The sequence below is a fragment of the Miniopterus schreibersii genome, assembly GCF_964146895.1.
Source record: "Miniopterus schreibersii genome assembly, chromosome: 2".
In the NCBI taxonomy this organism is placed as follows: Eukaryota; Metazoa; Chordata; class Mammalia; order Chiroptera; family Miniopteridae; genus Miniopterus; species Miniopterus schreibersii.
The window spans coordinates 174671329-174689365 of record NC_138102.1 but is presented as its reverse complement, the minus strand read 5'-3'; the positions used below and the strand labels follow the sequence as shown (position 1 = coordinate 174689365).

Genomic DNA, 18037 nt, shown 5'->3' with positions numbered 1-18037 from the left:
TTAATTTTGTTTATGTCTGCGAGCCAAAGGCCACCAGGAACATGCCAGTGGGCACGCCAAGCCAGCAGCAATGGCCGTGGTCACCAGAAAAGAAGCAGGGCCACTGGCGCTGCCAGGGCAGGCAGCCGCGGGGTGATTTTCGTGGCTGCCCGTTGTCACGGTCCGTTCCTCTGTTCGGACGTGGTTATGCAGTGGCCTACTTTTTGTCTTTCACAGGAGCCAGTGAGCCTCTGGTAGTGACATTCTGTGAAATCATTCATGCCACCGGCAGCCGTCAGGGCTGCTTTTTTCCGTCTCTGTCTGTATATTTTCTCCCTTATTAGACTGGAGCCCCTTGAAAGACCTTTCCTCGCCTGTGCCTCTGCTCAACATCTTTTACAGTGTCTTATGCCAACACCAACAGGCACAAACTAAACTTTCGACCCAGACAGCACCCCGCAGGGCCAGGAACAGGGTGAGGCGAGTGTGATCTGAGTGTTGTCATGTGGCATAAAACAGGGTGAGGGGTGGACGCAGGGAGTTGAATGGGACTCAGCCCCTGCTTCCAATGTAGGTGCTCACTGCAAGAGCTGTCCTTGTCGCTAAGCTCCCCCTCGGGCTGGGCTGCGTGGTGTGAGCCCAAGAATCTGGCGTCAGCCTCTCCCCGTGTCCTGTCTTCCAGTGTAGCCTCTGTTCTGGGTTAACTGCCCTGGAACAGCTTTTGGGAGCTTCTGACACGCATTGCGGGGCTGCCAAACTCTGTGAAGACAGTGTCCTTGGGAAGGAGAAACACGTGGCAGAGGGATTCCCAGATACTATCTAAAGAGCCCTTGGTATTTGTCGCAAATCTTTAGAGACATTCAGAACTTGGGGTGTGTGGCTTTGAAGTGGTCAAATCCATGGCCATTTGGGTCAGAGGGACAGTGCCCAAAGCTCCCTATGCTGGGCCCCTCTGCAGAGGGAGCTGCTTGCCCTACAGTGTTTTTGTAGCATCCCGTGGTGCTGTGCACACTGGATCATAACTGTCACCAGTGTTTCTATGTCCTTGGGGGTGGGGACCTAAGCTCTCCCCTCTTTGGACCCCCATCGCCCTGTCAGGAGTCTAATGGCTGATGCTTACCAGGGGAGAATGGCGCAGTGCTGGGCACCCAGACTCTGGAATCAGACACCTGGGGTCAAATCCTGCCTCTGTCCCTATAATAGCTGCGTGACCTTGAGAAACCTCTCTTCTACTTCATCTGTAAAATGAGGAACCCAGCCTGAGGAGTTGCTGGAGCATCCAAAGAGATCGTGTATGTCAAGCCTCTTCCCGCACCGCCTGGCAGACAGCTGGCACTCAGCAAATGCCAGCTATCAAGCAAATATTATTACCAAGACACGATTGTGGGACTGCTTTGGGGGTCAGGCCAGAGAAAGTGGGCTTTGCCTTCTGACCCAGCCAGGAGCGAGGCACGGGGTGGGCTAGGGCCTTGGCAATGGAGATGAAACCTCTCTGCTGATGCAGCTCTAAATCATGTTTAAATTAATCATCAGGCGGGTAGGAGAATGTTCCAGCAGCAGGTTAGAGCCAGTGTTAAAAATAAACTGAGGCTGATAGAGCTGTCCTACTTACAGGCAGAAGAGCCACCCCTGAGAGATGAAACAACACTGGCACCCAGTGGATGCCCGGCTGAAAAGGTTTGCAAGTTCTCCTAGTCCTTGGCAATGGGAAGTGACCAGCTATCACTGAGCCATTCATTCACTCATTCACTCTTTCATTCACTCACTCTTCCATCCATCCATCCATCCATCCATCCATCCATCCATCCATCCATCCATCCATAGGTGGATAAATGTTCACCTGACTGTTGGATTGCTTTTGTCTTCACTTAACACTAGCTGCTGTTGATTGAGCGCTTGGGTCGTGGTGCTAAAAGCTTTGCTATATTATCAATACTGTGAGGCATGTGTTCTTATCCCTGCTTTATAGGTGAGGATGGCTCAGAGAGGTTACCTAGCTTGCCCCAAGTCACACAGCAGCTGATTTCAAAGTCAGGCTGGTTTGCTTTCAAAGCTTGTTCTAGAGCTGAGCTATCCAATATGGTAGCCACTAGCCACATGTGGCTATTTAAACTTAAATTAAGTGACATGAACTAAAATGTAAAATTCAGCTCCTCAGATGCACCAGCTGCATTTCGGGTCCTCGGTGGCCACCTGTGACCAGGAGCACTGTGCGATAGCCCAGACACAGAACATTTCCGTTGCCGTGTGGTGTTCTACTGGAACCTAGAGTTTGGAAATTTTTCTCCTGACTCGGTTTAGGCTTTCAAATTTTTTTTTTTTTTTTTTTTTAACAACTTCAGTTTCTAAACCAACTCTCTCCCTGTCACTTGCCTTTTCTCCATGGCACCAATAGTGTGAGGAAAGGCCACTTTATTTAGAAACGTTTGGGATCTCCGTGCATATCTGTGTTCACTGGCAACCAGCGCCAGTTTCTTAGAGGCAACATGGACTCATCTTCTTTCTAAATTTTCATCCCAAGGCAATGACTTGGTTTTCTTGGGAAGTAAGCAGTGCTAGATGCTCTCTGTACCCTTCCATTTCAATATTTATTTAAAGTATGTGATTTACATTCTAGTATTATGATAGGGAAGGACCAATTTAGGAAACATGTTATTTCTAAACAGTTGGTTGATTATATTTTAGTTTAATGTCCTTTAATATAATGTATAATGTTAAAAATATACATACAGACTATCAACATCTGTTTTAAATTGGCTTTTGCTAACACTCTTATGAAGTAATCTTTTGTGAGTGGTAGATGAAGAAAGTCCTCAGACTGGGGGCCACTGAGGAATAATAGGTAATAATAATTGCTCACACTGATCGTGCACTGATTATCTCATTAAACCGTCATAATATTATTTCTGTGTTTATGGATGAAGACACAGAGAGAGAATGTGCTTGTAAACTTAGAGTTCCCACAAGCAGCAGCCTCGGGGCTGAAACCCAGTCTGAGCCTAGAGCTGGGGCTCCCTATGCTGCGTCTCAGAGCCATGGCCCTGAGTCAGGACAAGGTGGCTGGGGCAGATTGGATTCTCACTCACTCACTCACTCACTCACTCACTCACTCACTCACTCATCTGGGCAACAAAGGTGGAGCGAGTGTCTACCATGCAGGCAGCCCCGTGGAAGGGACTGGAGATAAAGAGGAACAATCGTGTCTGCCTTCAAAGAACCATGGATCATTAGAACGAGACAACGCCCCTGCTATCGCAGTAAAACTTATCCCAGACTGTGCACACTTACGAGGGTGGGGTGTCTATGTGTGTGTGTAGGGTTTCTTCAAGAACATTTGAATCAATGCGGTATCTACTGAATTTGATTTTTCCATAAACGCCAGAACCAAGGTGGTGTTGGAGAAAGGCCACCAGATATATCCTTTTCGGGTGACTATGGACCTGGCAGACACTGTCCCTACCAAGCCCACATTCTCTAGGCCTTACCGGCTCTGCGCATTGCAGCTGACTTCCAGCAGCCTGTGAACGAACGCTCCCTAGGAAGCCTGCTCCACCTGAATGCTCCCTGGGCGCTGGAAGTGCCATGGAATTAACAACTCCCCTCCGCCCATGACTGTGTGTATTAGCTTCCTGTTGCTGCCATGACAAATTACTCCAGACCTAGCGTCTTAAAACAACACAAATTTATTGTCTTACATTTCTGGAGGTCAGGAATCCAAAATTACTAAACTAAAATCAAGGTGGCAGGGTCGTGTTCCTTTCTGGAGAGGGGGAAAAAATGTTTTCTTGCTGTTTTCCAGCTTCTAGAGGCTGCCCCCCTTGCTTGGCTCCTGGCCCCCTCCCATCATCAAAGCCAGCAAGAGCTGGAGGAGTCTTTCTCACATCCCATCACTCAGACACTGCGTCTTCTTCCTCTGCCTCCCTCCTCCACACGTAAGAACCCAGGGATGACACTGGGCCCACCCGGACCATCCAGGACACTCTCCCTATCTCAAGGTCAACTGATTAGCAACCTTACTTCCATCTGCTACCTTAATCCCCCCTTTGCCATGTAAGGTAATATATTCTCAGGTCCCAGGTGTGAGGATATGAACCCTTTTTTTAGGGGGGGAGTGGTCTTTATTCTGCTTCTTGCACTGTGACTCCCCTCGGGTGAGATGACTCCGGAGTGAGTGTTGGACAGACTCAGAGTCCCCAGGACATTAAGCTCTGGTCATCACACTGGCCCCTGGCTTGACAGCACACCCTGTATTTCCTCTGTGTCGCTTTCTTGGTGTTTCTGGGGTCACCTCCCAAATATGCTACTTGTAGTGGAATCCTTGTTTCAGGGTCTACTCCTAGGGGGAGGAGGGAAACCAAAAATAATAGACAAACCAGTGTCAGGTTTGTTTGTTTAACCTACAAAATGGAGCCAACACTCTCTGATCACCTGGGGTATTTCTTTGTGAACTCCCCAGAGGAAGGGATAGATTAGAATGTGGTGGGACCTGCCGTGGAAGTCAAGGCCCCCGGGAGGAGGTCAGTGCTGAGACCAGGATCTGGAGAGATGGAGTTTTTTGCCAGAAAGCATTACTGGTGACTAGCTGACTGCAAACGCTGAAAACCATAGAAAACTCTTTTTTCAAAAACTGCATTTTATCAGATTTGCTGTCAACTCTTTGTTTTACGTTTGTAGACTTGGTTATACAAGTAGACTTGGTTATGTTTTCCCCCAAAGGACAGTGTTTCTGGGGTCTTCAGCTGTTCGACTTTCAATCTTTCCAAATGTGTTTGATTACACAAAAATCAGACATACCTCCTGTACAGCTGGGTCCAAATAAGTTGTCATCAGCACAGGTTTCACAGGCTGTTCCACCAAACCCTTCCTGCAAAACATCCCAGGCAGATGACGTTAGACCCGATGTGATCGACGTCACCCAGGAAGGCCCTGGACTTCTCACTCATGCTGTGGTTGGTGTTTGTTTCTCAAATATATCTTCTTTCTGTGCCTATCCTGAAGCTCCTTCTCTCTATTTTTCACTTATTCTTTGCTGTTTTGTGTTATAAGGCGTACCTTAATCCTTGTGTCTTTTTTTTTTACTGTGAGTCCAGAGCTGTTCAGAAGAAAGCTGCTTTGCCAATCCAAAGATATAAATAGAGAGCAAGTGCTAACAGCCGCATCATAATTTCACCCAAGGGTGAAATGAAAACTTTCAGTGTTGCATTTCTGAAGACAGTTGAACTCAGTCATTTTCAGAAGGATTTCTCTGTTTTTAGCCAAAGGCTTGAAACTTACAAAAAGTCACTTTCATGGGGTAACAAACCCATTTTACAGATGGATACAATTAAGGCTGAGCCGTTAACTGACTCACTCCAAGCCCCAGCCTCTGAGAAGTCATTTTGTTGCAGATTGCCTACTCTTTTTACTAGTATTGCTACTTCGTAGAGACTCCATCTAGTGTGTGTGTGTGTGTGTGTGTGTGTGTGTGTGTTTAAGGAGGAACAAAAGGTAAGGAGAGGGAGCAGAATCAGGGAGAAGAACACGTTTTGGAACTTACTTGGCACGAGCAGGTCCCGTTTCCTTCCATGCCTTCGGCACACCTGCCCCTGCCACTGCAGGGGGACCTCGCTCCTCCTGGGCACTCTACGGAATCAGAGGGCTCAGATTCGTTCATTCATGATGGCACACAGACATTCTGCAAGGATGCACTCAGCACCTACTATGTGCCAGGCAGTGTGTTGGTTGCCAGGGAGAAGAAAGAATTGAAGCCCTGGCTGGTGTGTTCAATGGTGAGAGCGCTGGCTTGTGCACCAAAGGGTTGCAGGTTCAATTCCCGGTCAAGGGCATGTACCTGGGTTGAGGGTTTGCTCCCCGCTCCTGGTTGGGGCGTGTGTGGGAGGCAACCAGTCGATGTCTCTCTCACACCGATGTCTCTCTCTTTCTCTCTCTGCCCCTCTTCCCTCCCTTCCATGGTCTCTCTGAAGATCAACAGAAAAAATATCCTTGGGTGGGGATTTAAAAAAAAAAGAAATAACTGAAGACCCTGCTGGCGTCACCCAGGGTTCCACAGAGGAGGCCAGTGAATCACAGTGTAGTCAAGGACTGTAATAAAAGACATTCTCAGCAACCACACTTGACAGGGAGATTACAGACTTTGCTACGAGGGCACATTTCTGATGCATTGTGAGGCTCGAGGAGCTGATAAGGCTATTTCAGGTTATTATCACATTTCCCTTTGGTCACTGCTATTCTGGTGTCCCTGACATCGTGACTTTCCTCATGCAGGAGGCTCACCCATTACAAGCTGTCAGCAAATCACCATCTGTCTGTTTCTTTATAGGAAGATAATAAACTTCCTGGACAGTAAGAGGCCAAGGACCTCCCTGGACCTTTATCTCCCAAGGACCTCCAGAGGGGCCGCCTCCGTGTCACTACCTTGGTTTAAGGGCCCGGCTCACAGCAGGGCAGAGGGCCTGCCCTGGGATCCCATTTCAAGCTCTGGTGGAAACCGTCTTTCTGGGAAACTGATGAAATAGGATCCGCATGTAAACTCAGCATGATTTGTCCCTCAAAGCCAAGGACGTGCCTAAAAGAGTGGCTTCAAGTCCATATGGTCTGTTATTTGCAACCTGTGCCGTGAATGGCAAGGGGCATACAACAGGAAAGAAAAAGCGGCCTGGAGATGCAAATAACACAATACAAAGGACAGACGGGCATAACTCGATGACATTGACCTTGGGAGGAAGAATCAAGGTCATTTCCCTTCGGGAGTCAGGTTGTTTTCCCACATTCTTTCACCATCACTCTGAGTTGCAGCGCAGACCCACTAACACTGACGGTAAAAGGAAAGGAACCGGCGCGGTCAAACAAACAAAAAAACTTGATTTCATCTTACACAGAGAGTGGCTGTTTAAATGGGTGAGGCTTCGGGGTTCAACCTATGATTTTGTGCCAATGGGAAGAGACTTTCAGATGCAGATGTGAACAGCAGTGCGAGCTTACTGAGGGAGAAGCACCTTTGTTATGTCAGAATGATAGATTTTCTTCCTCGAGTGAGAATTTGTGCCTCCCTTTCCGTTCCTTTTTGGACAAGAAGATATTTTTTAGAGTTCTGTTTAACGGAAGAAATACTGAGAACAAGTTAAATGTTCAAAATACTGCGTCTGTGAACTAAATGAAAGAACGTTCATTCAACGAAGCGTTTACCAAAGAGCTGTTCACAAACGTGTTGCTAAACCATTTCTATTGGTCTAGAAAAATGTCAAAACGCACACTTGAGTGAAAACTACAAATACTGAAAAGCATGTTAAAAGTATGATATTTTAAGTGAAGGCAGTATGTAGGTATAAAAATTGTTACATCTTAAACAAATAATAGCAAAAGGTAATAGTAATAGGAATAATAACAACAGTTAATAACAATAGCTACATTTTCTCTTTTTTGTTGCCACAAAAAACCGTGCTAATTATCATTTCTATTAAGCAGGTGGTGAAACTGAGCCCTAGTTTGGTAAAGTAAACTGACCAAGAGTAAGGGAGTTTATAAGCTGCTGAGCAGCTGTTAAATCCAGATTTCTGTGCCTCCGAACCACACTGCATATCTGCCACTCTACAGACTCATCCACATTGTGATAGTGGAGATCTTTGGCAGCTTAGTGATGTTTATTTTCTTTATTTTGCTTGTTAGTGCTACTTATTTTCTTTCGCAGGCGCGTATTGCTTCCGAAGAATAAACATTTGAACAATTTTTGTGTTTCAACAATTACAGTGGACTTACAATATTAGCTTCCGGTGTACACCCAGTGATTAGACATTTATAGAACTTATGGTGTGATCACCCTGATAAGGCCTGTGCCCACCTGGCACCATGCATTGTTATTACATATTATTGACTAGATTCCCTTTGCTGTTATTTTAGAAGATTAGTAGTTTTTATCATTGTGCTTTCCTGTGTTTTCCGGATGGATCATAGAGTTATTTTCTAATTTGGAAAAAGGTACTACTAAAATAATTTAAAAAGTAACCCCAAGGTGCTCGGTGTGAGTGTATGAAAGTAGCCCCGAGGTGCTGGGTGCAAGTGTATGAAAGTAGCCCCGAGGTGCTGGGTGCGAGTGTATTAAAGTAACCCCGAGGTGCTGGGTGCGAGTGTGTTAGAGTAGCCCCAGGTGCTGGGTGTGAGTGTGTTAGAGTAGCCCCAGGCGCTGGGTGTGAGTGTGTTAGAGTAGCCCCAGGCGCTGGGTGTGAGTGTGTTAGAGTAGCCCCAGGCGCTGGGTGTGAGTGTATGAAAGTAGCCCCAGGCGCTGGGTGCGAGCGTGTTAGAGCGGCCCCAGGCGCTGGGTGCGAGCGTGTTGGAGCGGCCCCAGGCGCTGGGTGCGAGCGTGTTGGAGCGGCCCCAGGCGCTGGGTGCGAGCGTGTTGGAGCGGCCCCAGGCGCTGGGTGCGAGCGTGTTGGAGCGGCCCCAGGCGCTGGGTGCGAGCGTGTTGGAGCGGCCCCAGGCGCTGGGTGCGAGCGTGTTGGAGCGGCCCCAGGCGCTGGGTGCGAGCGTGTTGGAGCGGCCCCAGGCGCTGGGTGCGAGCGTGTTGGAGCGGCCCCAGGCGCTGGGTGCGAGCGTGTTGGAGCGGCCCCAGGCGCTGGGTGCGAGCGTGTTGGAGCGGCCCCAGGCGCTGGGTGCGAGCGTGTTGGAGCGGCCCCAGGCGCTGGGTGCGAGCGTGTTGGAGCGGCCCCAGGCGCTGGGTGCGAGTCCTTTCCCGGCGCGGGAAAGGAGGGGCCCGCCCCCGCCTGGGCCGAAGGCCACCGGGCTGGCCCCCCTCAGGAAGGACGGCCGCGTGTCAGCAGCTCCGACCGGCCGCATCCTGGCGGAAACGCGGGCGATGGGCAAGATCTGTCTTGTCATCGCCGCAGAATGTGAGCGAGAGGTGAAGTCCGCCGGCAAGCGGGGGGCTTATCTCTTTCCTGAGCCGAAGGAAGGAAGCCCTCTGAGACACCTCGTGCGTTTGGAAGATGGAGATAAAGGGGGTGCGCTTTTGCCCCCAGAAGAGGGCAGCAGGAAGAATGGCCGAGCCTTGGTTTTGACATGTTTGCTGCAAAGGCCTGGAGACCTAGCAGAAGACAACGCCCGAGTGTTCAGGGGATCCGCTAAGACTGCCGGTACTTTCCATGAAATCAGCGTTACAAAGTGCCCAGCACGTTCCTGTCAGCAGGACTTCTTACCCCCATGGCAGCTGCGGAGGCGGGGGCCTGAGCAGTACCGATGGGATTGGCCTCGAATCGAAGACTGAGTATCGGACCCAGGAGGCTGGCAAGAGGTAATCTTCAGATATCTGATTCCTTGTGTGCAAAATGGATATAACAATGTCAACTCAAAGATGTGGCTTAAGAATCAAATCAGGTGATATCGGCCGAGGACCTCTGCTGACCAGTGTTAGTAAAGGGAAGCTGTGCTAACATTGTTACTAAAAGATCATAAGTTACTAAAAGAAAGAAGACAACATTATGCCTACAATTCTGGCTCCACAGGGTATAAAAGACCAGGGAAATAAGCCAAAAGAGTTAGGGTTTCCTACGTGTGACAAAATACGAGTTGCTTTATTTTTTTCTTTCTTCGTACTTTTCTTTACAAGCTGTACACAATTTGTTTATATTACTTTAACCAGAAAAACACAAAGCGAAAGAGAACGAATCTCTCCCCTTAAGTGTATGCTTGCGGGGATGTTTCCATTACATTTTGGAAGATGGAAAACAAATGGCAAATTCATGAACTAAAATGCCTGATTTTTATTTTTCCCCAAGAAAAAAAAGGGATCGCGTACAGTCTATAATCAGGATAGAAGTTCAAGTTCAGCTGTCAGTGCTGTGCTTGGCCACAGGAGTCTAAGTGTACTGTTGACTCAGACGTGGCTGGTGGTTTTTCTTCAGTGGAACCTGGTTGTTACAGTTTGCTATTTCACCCTAAAACTTAAATTTTTTGAAGATTGAATGATTATGTTGGTTGCCAAATGATAACTACAGTCTTTGAGATGTTGTCATAAAACTTCTTACAGTAAATTGCTTTTAGGGTCATAAGAGCCCAGCATTCTTACTTCCTCTCTGTGGTCAGTTCACTTTTTTTTTTTTTTAAATGGACAGCCTTTCCATTGTCTCTTTTGCTGAACTGTAAAGGAATTCTCTTAAAGACAGACCTCTCACCGGAGGAAAGCAGATTTCTTTAGAAAAGCTGAGAGGGCAAGAAAGATTTTCTACATACAGGCAGAAATGTGACTTTCTGGAAAAAGATGCTGACGTTCTCTTTTTATCAGGTCTCCTTCCTCTCAATTTTCTGTCAAATGGGACATCGAGAAGCAAGTATCCAAACCCAGGAAGGGTGTTCGCCACTTACCCATGCAGTCTGGGCCCCAGTGGCCGGGACAGCACTCGGGCTGGAGGTAGTCCTTCCTGCAGATGTGGCGGCAGCCAGGGAGGGACAGCGAGTAGGATCGGACCTGAAAGGTGTACCTCGAGGGGTAAAGAGAGACACCGCCCATTACCAGAGCAACGCCTTAGCTCGGGGCAGTGGGATTGCCCTAGATTTTTTTTTTAGATCTTTACGCTATTTATTTTTCAAAATATACACTGAACACATTTTACTTTCTAGGTAGGAAAAAAACATAATTACGATTTATCTTTAATTGTAAGAAATGGATGAAAAAAATCAGGGCACAATGAAAATAGGGGTGAAATATCTAAAATGATGTCAGAAGCGGTTAGTAGATGGAAACAATGATGTTGGGTTCTAGGCACGTGCTGGAAGTAGACTTCCAACTTGTCCCTGAGCGTCCTAGCAGCCAATGCAAGAAGAGAAAGAGCATGAGTGGTGTGGTGCACAGGATCTGTGGGTTTAAATCAAACCAGCTGCTCAGGATACGGTAGGTGTAGAAATTTCTGTGAGAGGTGGTGCAATGTAATGAGAAACATTTGCCGCAGTGTCCTCGAGGGAGCTATACGATGAGTTCCTTACAATAGTTTCTGTGCCGTCTGAGGTACAGTTCTGGGATAGCAATCCTGCGAAGGCTAAACATCAGTGTCTATTCTCAGGGGTCCCTGCATGGATGGCTTATTACAGGAGGCGACTCCGGTGTTTCTAGAGATCATCCTCCGTGAATATTGTTCCTTTCACCCGGGCTGTTACTCGTGGTGTGATGGTAGTTCCAGGGGGTCCTAAACCAGCCCTGGAATGCAGCCAATTAACCACAGAGCTACTGGCAGTCAGGCCGGAGAGAGGGTTGGCAATTTCTTTGAAAGGTTGAGAATACTGGCAGGGACATCTCTTTATAAAGATGGCAAAAGGGAGAGCCAAGGGCAAAACCAAGTGCCCCCTCAAGAGCCAATCTTGGGTTTGTTCCAGTGTAAATGGATGACAGGTGAACGTCTTCAATTCTAAAACAGAGCATGAGTGCACTAACCTTACTCACTCTCTCTCCCTCTTTCTGTCTCTGTCTCTCTCTGTTTAGGGTAGAGTGGGGATGGGACATAACCAAGTGCCAACCTTGGCCATGAAAACAACTCCACAGTACCAAAAAGGTCTCACTAAAGTCTCCATATAACTTGAACCTTGAACCCTAAGTCTTTCTGCGAGACTGTCTAAAAAAATCTAGTTCCAAATGTGCACCCACTCTGGTAATTGAGTGGTCAGCTGCCACATATGCTTGCCAATTCTAGGCCAGTTAGTGCTGGGAAAGTTCTATTAAAAATGATGATTTGGGTTTAGAATATGGTGCAGTCACATTAAGCAAACGTGAATTTAAAGCAGTGCGATAGATAGAACAGTGCTAAGGTTTCATTTTATGCAAAGTGATAAGTCATACTGAACCTTCATCCCTGAATTATAAATGAAACTCATCGAGTACTGCCTAATTTTTAAATTAGTAGACTAAGTAAATTTTTAAAAAGTGTTTTCACTTGAGCTGCATGGCTGCATTCATTAGCTGGTGAGCAGAACGGCTTGTCATCCACTGCAAGGATGGGCCTGGAATCCTGAGAGTTTTGAATCATAAGAGGATTTCAGGAGAGCCGTGCTCACAGAAAGTGCAACAAAGCTGTAATTCATTTGTCTCCTTTCTTTGGGTTCTAATTAGTATCAGGGTCCATTGCTAGTTAGTAAGATGACTGTCAGACCCAAGGCTTTTTAAGGGTCCTGACTAGAACCCTTTCCAAGGGAAACAAAACCTAGATTTTCAAACTAAAGAAGGGCAGAATGAAGGGAGATTGTTTATGTGCAAGGTAATATAGTCAATTTTGTATTAAAATGTGAATCAGTAATACATTTTCCAGACTCAAGGTCATAGTAGTTGTGAATTGCCTAAGCTTGGCCTCAGTGTGGTCTTAGAGAAAGAGACAATCCTGGAAATGCTTTGTCGTCTTTGAGACAGGAGGTTTCTATTTGGATTCACAGTCCCTTGGGTTTCAAGACTCAAGCAGGACTATTTTCTCATAATGAATACCTGCAATCTCGAACCCCTACGGAGCCATTGGTAACCTTGGTGTAACCATCTGGGCAGTTAATTCCAAAGTTGAGTGAGCAGGATTGGCACTCGGTCCTAATGACAAGCAAAGACTTCTTATCGCATCTTTTTGCCTGTGAAAACATAAAAAAATCAAGTTCCATTAGCAGAGTCTTGCTTGGCCAACCGTCTCCATCGACTTTATGTCAATGGAATCGCAATGATGGTAATGAGGTTGATTAGTAAGGACTGGCAGGCTGCTTTCAATCTTATCTGGAAAGAGTGTTGGGATGGACAAGCAATGTCTGCCGTGGCTGTGCCAGGGCTGCTTGTGCCACATGTTTGCCATCCCAGATCTAAAGTCAGGAGTCCAGCAAGGTAAGGTATCATCACCACATACACTCCTCCAAATTGGAGACCTGAGATATAGTGTAGAGTACTCTTTTCAATGGGAAATTGTTAAGGCAGGTCATTCAAGGTCAACTGGTCATAGATCGACAAGTCTCAAGGCTATCCTCTCAGCATTAATCCCACAGGAATCGGCGAGTCTGGGCACTAAATGCTGTGGAACACTGTTCCTGCTCCAAAGATGTTTGTATTCCTTTGCTTACAGTCCAGCTAGAATGTGGGCTCCGTGAGGGTGGCGGTCTGTTTCTATTTGCCCTCTGAAGCACCTAGAACAGTGTCTGGCACACAGTAATGCTCAGTGAATATTTGTTGATTGAGGAATGAATCGGAGGCAGTGAGACAGGCACACCAGAAACAAGAAGCGACACCAGGCAGCACAGACCTGTTACACGGAACGAGGCAGATAGACTTGGGCCCTGTCTTCAGGATCCCTCCTTGCCCACGGGGCTGGTGCCGATCCTCCCAATGCATTCCCTCACCTTTTTCAAATACATTCCCTTCATTCCCCCGTCAAACTTAAATAGAAGCAGCTTTGTACCAGGACGAGAGACTGAACTTGGGCGTCAAAAGACCGACGCTTGGGATCAAGCTCAGCATTTGCCAAGGGTACGCCTCAAATGAACGCCTTCCTCTTTGCCATCATCTGTGAGGGGGGTATCTTGATGACCACCCTCCAGGACACTGAGAACTTTAAACAACGTAACATGTGCAAATTGGGTGGCCCAGGGTGGGAGAATCAGGCACTAAGTGCTAATTCCTGCTCTGTCCCCGCCTCTGCGCTTTGCTGCTGACTCTCCTGATGGGAATGCTCTTCCCCTCCTCCTGGCGACCCAAACCGCATATCCTTCAACACCCACACCTGCACAAAACCACGCTCACCTCCCCCCCCTTCTCCATGGCTGGCCGGGAGAACACACTTGCTGTCTTTGCTTTCCATTTAAAATACATCTTTATTGATTTCAGAGAGAGGAAAGGAGAGGGAGAGGGAGAGAGACAGAAACATCAATGATGAGAGAGTCATTGATCGGCTGCAGCCCGCAACCCGGGCATGTGCCCTGACAGGGAATCGAACCCTGATCGCCTGGATCCTAGGTCGATGCTCAACCGCTGAGCCACGCCCGGCCTGCTTTCCATTTAAAAACCACTACTCTTACCTTTTTTTTTTTTGTCATCCCAGGGGCCCACCGGTAGGTTAGGGGTCATGGGCACATCATAACTACTTCTAAGTTTATTGAAATCTGTAAAGGCTGCACATTTTCAGAGCAGTTCATGGCTATGCATACTCCCAAAGGCACCATCATATTTGAGCTCGACCACTCCAAAGAGAAGCAGGGCAGGTATCGTCACCTTCAATTTAGAGGTGAGGGGGGCTCAGTGACCCGCCCAAGGCCACATTGTAAGTTAGTGGCCCTCCGATTCCTTGATTGGCCATGTCTCTTCCCTGCACACTGTATAGTGGTGAATAGGAAAATAAAAGCTCTGTTTTTTTTTCTGGCAACTTTCATTTGATGGTCACTATGAACCAGAATAACACTGGAGTGGTCTGTATGGAATAATATCAAAAACCACCCTTAGAAATAGTTCCAATTAATTTCCTTTAATGGTCATGACAGCTCTTTATTTTTTAAAGCAGAATTTTCTTTATATTACATTACTTTATCTTTTTTTTCTTAGTAGACCAGAGTTAATATTCTCTTAACATTTTTTAAAAATTTATTGATTTGAGAGAGAGAGAGAGAAAGACACACACACACACACACACACACACACCACACAGGGAAACACATTGATCTGTTGTTCCACTTATGCATGCATTGGTAGATTCTTGTATGTGCCCTGACCAGGGATCAACCCACAACCTTGGCATATCAGGAATGACACTCTAACCAACCGAGCTACTCAGTCAGGGATGAATATTCTCTTTTCAAAAGCCCCTTTCCTTTTCAAAGGGAATGGGTCATTCTACTTCCCATAGGATCCCTTCTTGGAGAGTAAACTGAGCTTTAAGCATCAGTCAACACCCGAGTTCTGCACTAAAGCAACCACTCATGCTGATGGCCGTGATGGTGACGGTGATGATGATAATGACTGTGTGTGGACCCCTGGCAGGGAGAAGCTGAAGCCTACAGAGACTAAGTAACTTGCTCAGGGTCGATCAGCTAGGAAGCTGTGGAGCAGTCACTGATCCTCAGAAATCTTTGTTAAACACCTGAAACCACAGTTCAAACCCATCGCTGTCTAACCTCAGAGCTGGAGCGAGTTACCTTTATGCCATTTTCCAATGTTTCCATGAAAATATGATTAGACTACAGCCAACTAAAGTAAAATGGGTGTTGTAGAGATTTGTCCGGCACAGATGCAGAATCACGTTTATGGTTTATTATTCATAGAGCAGAAATCAGATCTTGTGAAATGCATTTCAAATAAACCACTCGGGATGACTTCCATGCCCCCTCCTCTAGGCTGGCCTTGTTGCAGATCTGACACCAAACTTTCTCTAAGGTGACAGTGCACGGGAGTTTGCCCGAGAGGCCGGCGTGCTGGTGGAAAGTGCCCTGGGTACTTTTACTACAACTCGAGAAGGTAGAGCGTGGACACCCAATGCCTAGTGTAATACTGTACTTCTCAACAGGACGGCACCCGACCCGCAATTCCGCAGGACATCTCTCCACAGCCATTGTCACCTCCCACATTCAGAACGGTGCAGCGGGAAATGATGAAACTATTAAAACAAACAAATACCCCCAGGATACCCAGATCCACAACGGAACGAGAAATGTGAGCACTAAAATGAGAGACCCCAACAGCGGCCTGTTAGCACAGAAGGAGCCGCCGGGGTCAGCGCCCCGCAGCAGGCCCCGCAGCAGGCCCCGCACCTCCTCCGACCCGCTCCCGCAGCTTTCTCTTTAGCGTAGGAAGCCCAGAGAGTGCTCTCTGCTCACGACCCAAAAAGCTCTTAAACACATCCTGAAAATGACCAAGTTAAATAAACCGAAGCTTCCTCTTACCTGCTCGGTACTTTCCAGTGGGGAGCAGAAATTTAGTGCAACTAATCCAAGAACAAAAAGTCTTACATTTCGTAGCATGGTGAGAAAATATTTGCTCCTTCTCTGTGCCGGGCACCTGTCAGAACTATGTACCTATTTTAACTTCGTCTGATGAACTCCCAGTGAATTCTCTCTCATTTCAGTGTCTGTTTTTAAATCCTTGCCTCTCCTTTCCCTGGATTGAACCAGATGACATGCGAAACCCACCCCTACACAGGAAAAACGGCAAATCCAGGGGTTGCGGTGACACTCGCCACTCTCGGTTGTATATATGCCCTGGCTGAATGACAGGATATCCTGGAAGGGCTGGGGCAGCGACGCCATGTGGGATTTTTGTGCTTTGTGAAACCCCTGGGAACAAGCTCCTGCCTCCCACTGCTCTGCCCATCCTGCCTCTGGTCCTGTCTCCTCCTGGACCCGGAGACTCGCCGCGTTTCCACAGCCACGCCGCGGAACACGGCAGGCCCTTCTGTCGGAATTCGAGCTTGCTGTCTGGCCGTATTGGGGGGAGTGCCCGTAAATGGGTACAGTCCCCTGGAGGGAATGCTGGAGACGCCTGGATCCTTGACTCTGAAGACGAGCGGTGGCCTCACCTGGTGTGGCTGGCAAACTACTGCAAAGAAATGGCTCTTCGCAGAGCAGACAGTGGGTTTTTGACTTGCCCTTTCTCATGGAGCCTGTAGGTCTCCTCTGAGCCCGCAAGCCCAGATACTCTTAATCTTTAGCTAATTTTACTTTGTTACAACCATGTGAAAGAGCCTGGGCAAAGCAATGCATGTTGGCTTGGTAGATGTGAAAACTGAGTCATAAGGGAATCGAGTGATTCATACAAGGTCAGTACGTTAGCCTGAACCAGCAGTAGATGAACTGGGCGTCTTACTCTGAGCACTTGCTCTGCCTGTTTGGTAGAGCACCATTCGGACAGCTGATGCCTAAGCTACTGAATGGATTATTTGTGGTTCACCTAATTCAGTCATTAAAATGCTGAACTGCATTGGGTGCTCGCTATTTGTTTTCCCACTGAGACAAGGCCGTGGACACACAAGCCCTGAAAAACGGATATAAAGAACGTGGTTGAGATTATTTCCCTGAGCCACTGACAAAATCAGTTCATTTTGCTCTTTATGTGACTCGGTTCCGCCATAACACCCTCCTCCAAATGATCATTCGAAAATCTCCCTGTTGCTTGGTGATTTCTCCCACATCTTATTCTGGGGGGTTATTATTTTGATATGTGGGAAATCAAAACCTTATAACTTATGTTAAATGTTTTTCTATTTCTTACAAACGAAGTGGTTTTTATCCACCAAGCCCCAGACTCTTTCCCTATATAGTGAGTATTGATTCAGAAAAGAGGGTGATTTCAATACGTACAAGGGTCTGACTCCAGTCCTGCCCCACGCCGCTGACACTGACCTTGAGCGAGTCCTTGAGCTCTAAGAGAAAGTAAGGGGGTTCGCCTGGCTGGGCGTGGCTCAGTGGTTAAGCGTTGACCTAGGATCCAGGTGATCGGGGTTCGATTCCCAGTCAGGGCACATGCCCGGGTTGTGGGCTGCAGCCGATCAATGACTCTCTCATCATTGATGTTTCTGTCTCTCTCTCCCTCTCCCTTCTTCTTTCTGAAATCAATAAAGATATATTTAAAAAAAAAAAAAAAAGAAAAAAAAAAAAAAGAAAGTAAGGGGGTTGGATGACATGATATTCACCCTGCTTCTCCACAGTCACAGGATTGTAAAATATTTCTTTTCACATTTCTCACCCGAAGGATATTTCTCCCCCTCTGAATTTCTGCAAGTCTTAAACATTTTGGTGGTTGGCTTGAATTTGGGGTACATCCTAGAGGAGTATAGGTAAATTATTTTCTCCCTCAAGTAATCCAAAATTGCTTTATCCATTAATATTACTTTCTCAAAGGATACGGAATATTCTATGATTTTAAGAAAGGGTCGGGGATATATTTAATTAAGCTAAGATTCATGGCCATGGTGGTATTTTGCCTAAACTATTTCACCAGGCTGCAGAGGATATCCTGTTGAACCACATGAAACAGTCACTCTTTTAGATAAAAAACGGACTAATACTGGCAACTTCTTAGCCTGTACCCTCACATGGTCCTGTTTAGCACTATGCACGATTAGGAAAGAGCCTA

The 18037-nt window shown here is 47.1% G+C and overlaps 1 protein-coding gene across 1 annotated transcript in view; it reads right to left on the bottom strand.

Moving 5' to 3' along the window:
* The window catches only part of STAB2 (stabilin 2), a 116164-nt gene extending 100047 nt beyond the window's left edge, over positions 1-16117 (bottom strand). The window contains exons 1-5 of the mRNA XM_081127683.1: positions 15850-16117; positions 12434-12567; positions 10333-10448; positions 5516-5601; positions 4774-4843 (exon numbers count right to left, since the gene is read on the bottom strand). Coding sequence (XP_080983809.1) covers positions 4774-4843; positions 5516-5601; positions 10333-10448; positions 12434-12567; positions 15850-15927 — 484 coding nt within the window. The 5' untranslated portion in view covers positions 15928-16117. The remainder of the gene's footprint in view (positions 1-4773; positions 4844-5515; positions 5602-10332; positions 10449-12433; positions 12568-15849) is intronic.
* Positions 16118-18037: the final 1920 nt, after the last annotated feature.